The sequence below is a fragment of the Vigna angularis genome, chromosome 4 (assembly GCF_016808095.1).
Source record: "Vigna angularis cultivar LongXiaoDou No.4 chromosome 4, ASM1680809v1, whole genome shotgun sequence".
Taxonomy (NCBI): Eukaryota; Viridiplantae; Streptophyta; class Magnoliopsida; order Fabales; family Fabaceae; genus Vigna; species Vigna angularis.
Window position 1 is genome coordinate 38043041 of NC_068973.1, and position 6540 is coordinate 38049580.

Sequence of the window (6540 nt, forward strand, 5' to 3'; positions counted from 1 at the left end):
CTAATTTATTTTAATTTTATCTCCATTAGAAAGATAGTTATCTTTGTTTATTTCTAGATGCTTTTTTACAGATATAATGGGTTCAATATAATTCTTTTATTCTTTCTTTCAACTTGCTTAAATCAATACTTGATTATTTTTTTCATGAAAATAATTTCTTTGTTGGAGTAATAAAACAATAAAAATATCAAATCTCTTAAAAAAAACAAATACTTTTAAATTGTACATAATAAATCAAAATAATCTTAACTTTTATTTAAAAAATATATATTATTTGATGAGAAATAATATACAAGTTTAATATGCTTACAATTTGGTTTTTAACAATAGAAAATCAAATTATACATAAAAAAATGCATTTTTTAAAAATAAACAGTTACAAGTTTTCAATCTTTATTAGTTTTGATAGGTTATTTATCACCCTTAACTAGGTTATTATATAATTTTTTACAGAGATAATACTTTCAACAACATTCACTATAATAAAATGAAATAACTAGGAAAATAGCTAATCATGAAAACATGAGACCCTCTGGAAAGACCAAAACATAAAAAGTGATGCGTGAGAACAAACATGAAAGAGATTTTTCTAATTTTGTAGGAGGGTCCAATTTCCTTTTGTTCAGGTAGGCCCAATATGTAAGGCCCATGAGCTCAGCTAAATCTTTATTTTATCAAAAAGAAAAATTTAAAACTAAAAAGTTAAATGAAAAATATATTAAAATTTAAAAGTTTACCAAATAGAAATTAGGTTTTAAAAATTTATAAACTAAAAATTTAATTTTTATATTAAAATTAGTATTTTGTATTATATGTTTAAAAAAACTTTAAAATATTAAATTGAAAAAAAAAAGGACGAAGAGTTTAATTTCAACCCTAAAAACTAAGAATTTAAAAAAGATAATAATAGTTCATCAAATGTCGAACAATTTTTGTTGGGTTTGTAGCAAAGCAATAATTTTTATATTAAAATTAATATTTTTGAATTATATGTTTCTAACAAAAACTTTAAAATGATTCAACTAATTAAATTTATAATATTTTTTGAATAAAATTTGAATTGAAGAAAAAGGACAAAGAATTTAATTTCAACACTAAAGCTGAGAATTGAAACAAGATAATAATAGTTCAGCAAAACACAACCATTTTTTGAATACCAAAGACAATTACAAAATGGAAAAAGAATTAACCTTTGTGCCTTTGTCATTTTGTAGATAATATTTTTAATTTAAAAATAGTTAAATTTTAAAAAAATTCAAATAAATAAATGGTTAGATTTATATAAACCATAACTTAAAAGATTGATAAAATAATTAACTTAATTTTTAAAAAAATTAAGGAGTAAAACTAAAAAGAGGAATATATATAAATTTATATATAGATATAGATAAAGATGTTTACTAAAACAAAATATTTCCATTGAAACCTAAATTCTTTGGTTTATTTTAATTATTTATACTCTATCATTCACATATCTTAATATATTTAATAAGAACCTTAATTATTATAAAGATAAAAAAAATTCAATAATAACATTGAATTTCATTTGAATGCCATTATTATTTTTACTTTACAAATCATAGTCCAACACAGTCAACAAAATTTCACATAGTGAAATATGGCCCTGCTTTAGAACCTCATAATTGGACATTATCCAAAGTTAAAATGATTTATTTGATTTCAAGAGCCTATAATAATTTAACAATGTTTTTGAAAATTTTACTTCTTACATTAATCTTTAATATTTTTTTCATTCATTATTAAAATCCAATTCAATATAATTATGAAAGAGAAGAATATATTATGGAAACACATTAAAAAATATATTATTACTTAGTTAAAAATAATTATTTGTATGTCTAACCGGATAGCTACTATAGCTGTGTATTCAATAATGTGCAATTTTGAAATCTGGCACTTCAATTATGTACGCAAAAGAAAGGGAGAGAAAAAAAAGTTTCAAATCATAATTGTACATCACAAATTATAATAATATTTTAACATTTTTATTATAATCAATATATAATTCTGCCTTTTTAATATTATTTTATTATTAAAAATACATCCATCACCATTTTATTATAATAAAAAAGAATAAAAATTATTTTTTATCAAAATTGTTAAATAAAAATCATTATTAGATTTTAAAAATATGTTCATCAGAAGTAACTAAAAATAAATATTTTTATAATTTTATTCTAAATAATTAATTAAATTAAAAGATAATTATAAGTTTAAAATAATTTATATTAATAAAAACAGATAATAACAGAATATATATATATATATATATATATATATATATATATATATATATATTATAAAATCAGTTACAAAATAGAAATAAATTATCCATATGAATAACTTTTGTTTTTCAACTTAACACAAAAATCATAACAATACAATTTACAAATTAAATTGATTTAATCTATTTAAGCTTTGTTTGATCCAGTAAATAACTACCCAAAATATCAATTTTCACTCTGGATACAAAATATATCTTTCTCAAATTTTAATCTCACATCTTAGTATATTTTTTAAATTTTAACAAAATTTGACATAATTTTGTATTCCCAATCTTTCAAAATGAATGTATATCATAAATATCTAAATATATTTTTTTAAAATAAAGATGCAAATTTAAATAGTTTGGTTTACTTCTAAACTAAGAATTTATTTGATAGTTCATATTATTCTTGTTAATCTTATTTGGTATGTTTATCTTCTTTTTTTATGCATTTGTTTCAATTTCTATGTATTTAAACATTCTACTGATAGTAGATGGACACACAATACAACCTTTGACCTTTTTCAATTTTTTCCTATTAGTGCAGAGGAATGTTTTATTCCGGGGTATATGGGGGACGCTGTAACATTGTGCATCAAGCTGTAATTAATAGAAAACATCAGGGGTAAAATCGATAAAAAAAATCTAAAACAAAGTCATAGAAGTCCATTGAAATAAGAAAGCAAATCCAATTTGACACTCTCCCCAGCGTCATCCTTGATACATCTTTGTCTCCAAGCCACCGCCATACCCCTTTGATATTAGAAAACCCTAATTCCACAATTCTCTCTCACAGACTCAATCTTCTTCATTGTTTGGTAATTCCAACTTCTTTTTATCGTGCTCAAAGGTTTGATCTTTTTACTTAGCTGTTATTCAGATTTATTTTTTATGGTGTATATTATTGTCACTCTTTTGCTCCGATCGGATTATTCTCTGGTGTGAAATTTTTTTGGAAAAAATACTTCAGAACTCACATCTTCCATAAGTAACTGAGAGTAATATAACTAATTTGGTTGTTTAGCTTTTGTTTTGTGTGTGGGTGAAACAAAAGGATCATTGGTCTCTACTTTCTTGTAGGTGTTGTTTGTTCAGTCCACTGTATCAGATTATTTAATTGTTTTTTTCTGTATTTGAAGTTGAAAAAAAATTAAAATTTGTGGGATATCAGTGTCTAAACTTTGATATGTGATTTGTGAAATGAGTTTATGTCTATTTTTATTTGCAGTTTGAAATCATGGCTGGGCAGGCACCTGAAGGATCAGTATTCGATGGTCGTCAATATGATGCTAAGATGAATGAGTTGTAGGTTTTCCTTTCTTTAGATGCTTGCTTAGTAGATATGTTATTGCTTTAACATGTTTTTTTCTTCCGTGTATTTGTGATTCCATCTTATTGTTTCACTGGCAATGCCCACCTGTGATGCATTCATGCTTATAATTATATACTCATTTTGGGTTTCATGTGTTGATGGCCAGACTTGGACCTGATGGGCAAGAGTTTTTTACTTCTTATGACGAAGTTTGTGAAAGTTTTGATGCCATGGGATTGCAGGAGAACCTTTTGAGGGGTATTTATGCATACGGTATGTACATAAACTTTTTAATGTAATATAATTTTAAATCTTGATTATTGCTTAAGAGTTTTGATTACACTTTGATTGTTTATATTTAAAATGATATTAATTTATTGTCAAAATGTAATTTTTTTAAGAATCTTGAATGCTTGCTGCACTTTCTGTTTTGATTATTATCATTGTTTTATGTTATTGATAACTGAGCATTTATATGGGTGCTGTATTACTTCTGATAAGGTTTTGAGAAACCCTCTGCCATTCAGCAAAGGGGGATTGTTCCTTTCTGCAAGGGGCTTGATGTAATCCAGCAAGCACAATCTGGAACTGGAAAAACTGCTACCTTTTGCTCTGGAGTTTTGCAGCAGCTTGATTACAGCTTAGTTGAGTGCCAGGCACTAGTTCTTGCACCTACTCGTGAACTTGCACAACAAATTGAGAAGGTCATGCGAGCCCTAGGGGACTATCTAGGTGTAAAGGTTCATGCTTGTGTTGGTGGGACCAGTGTTCGTGAAGATCAACGCATCCTTTCAAGTGGGGTTCATGTAGTTGTTGGTACGCCTGGTCGTGTATTTGACATGCTGCGCAGACAATCTTTGCGCCCTGATTACATCAAGATGTTTGTATTGGATGAGGCAGATGAGATGCTCTCTCGAGGTTTTAAGGATCAGGTTATCTCATTTACCGATGTTGCTTTCTTTAATTTGCTTCATTCTGTGGATTTATTGCTATGGAACAAAATTCTGCCTTGGTATTTTATTTGAATTTTAACCAAATGTATAGATGATGATTATAATTGCTACCTTTAAAGTTGTTAGTTGTGGTATGTCAGTCAAACAATATATTAGCCTGTTAAAGGCATAACTTACAATTGACTAGATTTTGCACCTGAAAGAATAGGGGAAATGAAAAATCATGTTTTCAGTCTCTTGGCTTCCTTTTCTTTTATATATCTTTTTTTCATCTCTATGAAAATTTGAAAAAAAAAAATCATGTGGAGCTATTATTTGAAAAAGATATTTTTTTCACTAAGTGCTTACTTGTTTAATGTTATTAAGGACAGGAAGATATAAATACCTGCCATTTTGAAAACTGTATGTTATGGTTTGCTGTCTTCATCGGTAGCATGTGCATGGGAAATAGAAAATAGCTGCAACTTTATCTGCCTTTTGGTTGATTCATAAAGTGTATCCTTCTGAATTTGTCTTTTTTTCAACTTTTCAGATCTATGATATCTTTCAGCTACTGCCTCCTAAGATTCAGGTTGGGGTATTCTCTGCCACAATGCCTCCAGAAGCGCTGGAAATCACTAGGAAGTTTATGAACAAACCTGTGAGGATTCTTGTTAAACGTGATGAGCTTACTCTGGAGGGGATCAAGCAGTTTTTTGTCAATATAGACAAGGAGGAATGGAAGCTAGAGACACTGTGTGATCTTTATGAAACTTTGGCAATCACCCAGAGTGTTATCTTTGTGAACACTAGACGCAAGGTAGATTGGCTGACAGACAAAATGCGGAATCGTGATCACACAGTTTCAGCCACCCACGGAGATATGGACCAAAACACAAGGGATATCATCATGAGGGAATTCCGCTCTGGGTCCTCCCGTGTTCTTATCACCACAGATCTTTTGGCCCGTGGTATCGATGTCCAGCAAGTCTCACTTGTTATAAATTATGATCTGCCAACACAGCCAGAGAACTATCTCCATCGAATTGGTCGTAGTGGTCGGTTTGGGAGAAAGGGTGTTGCTATCAATTTTGTGACCAGTGATGATGAAAGGATGCTGCTTGACATCCAAAAGTTCTATAATGTGATGGTTGAGGAGCTGCCGGCCAATGTAGCTGATCTCATTTGATTTGGTCTCCCCTTCATTTGTTGAGTGGTATGATTTTTATCATGGAGGCCTCTGTCACTATTTCATTTTTCATGGTCCAGGCAGGGCCTTTCTCTGGCATGACTTGAACTTGACTCCAAACCGGTGATTTTGAAATGATGGGCATTCTTCTCTAATTTTGGGTTTAGCAGAATGCGTTGCTGCAATTTTGTTGCTTGCTTGTTTGTGTGTCTGTTTTACTACAGATTGTAGATTGCTGCTTTCTGTGTGTTTTGTTTTTAATATATCCGCGAGATGGTTGTGTATATTTGAAACCTTTTTTATGTTACGCTGGAAATATACTGGACTTATTCTATTATCACCCTTTTCATTTGACTCCACTCTCATTTAGCTGTCACTCATTTGATGCTTCTCCTTGATCTACACATGGGAATGGAAGCTGTTTTGAGTTGCAGCCCAATAAAAAATCATATCTAGGACCAAGGTGCACAGGCTTCTCTATTTGTCTGCAAAATTGACTTACAATCATTGATATCTTTATACAAATATATATATATATATATATATATATATATATATATATATATATATATATATATATATATATTATAACTTTTGATTAGAGATAATCTGGCATGTTTAATTTCTAATGAGGGCGCCCTTCTGAGTTTAGAATAGATTGCTCGTCACGTATTTGTGAATTGATGATATTTGCAAATGGAAGCAATTGCTATCAACTACATTGGTCAACTATTTGCTAAACTGCTCATACTATGCGCAGTGACTTGTTAGTTTATAATATGCAATGATACATACATAAAATTAAAAATTGAAAACTGAT

At 28.8% G+C, this 6540-nt stretch overlaps 1 protein-coding gene across 2 annotated transcripts; it reads left to right on the forward strand.

Moving 5' to 3' along the window:
• Nucleotides 1-2956: 2956 nt before the first annotated feature.
• LOC108331837 (eukaryotic initiation factor 4A-10) lies at nt 2957-6057 on the forward strand. Of its 2 annotated transcripts, none has more exons than XM_017566803.2 (5): nt 2957-3105; nt 3516-3592; nt 3766-3872; nt 4101-4531; nt 5085-6057. In XM_017566803.2, the coding sequence occupies exons 2-5, from the start codon at nt 3525-3527 to the stop codon at nt 5718-5720; spliced, it is 1242 nt and encodes a 413-aa protein (XP_017422292.1). In that variant the 5' UTR covers nt 2957-3105; nt 3516-3524; the 3' UTR covers nt 5721-6057. The 2 variants fall into 2 exon arrangements, with proteins under 2 accessions (XP_017422292.1, XP_017422291.1); XM_017566802.2 differs by having other exon boundaries at nt 2978-3137.
• The last annotated feature ends 483 nt before the right edge of the window (nt 6058-6540 follow it).

What these genes read in the sequence shown, in the direction of transcription:
- LOC108331837 (XM_017566803.2), top strand. Translation starts at nt 3,525, where the DNA reads ATGGCTGGGCAGGCACCTGAAGGATCAGTATTCGATGGTCGTCAATAT. An exon ending in GATGCTAAGATGAATGAGTT is followed by an intron (nt 3,593 to 3,765) that starts GTAGGTTTTCCT and finishes GTTGATGGCCAG; the next exon opens with ACTTGGACCTGATGGGCAAG. An exon ending in GAGGGGTATTTATGCATACG is followed by an intron (nt 3,873 to 4,100) that starts GTATGTACATAA and finishes ACTTCTGATAAG; the next exon opens with GTTTTGAGAAACCCTCTGCC.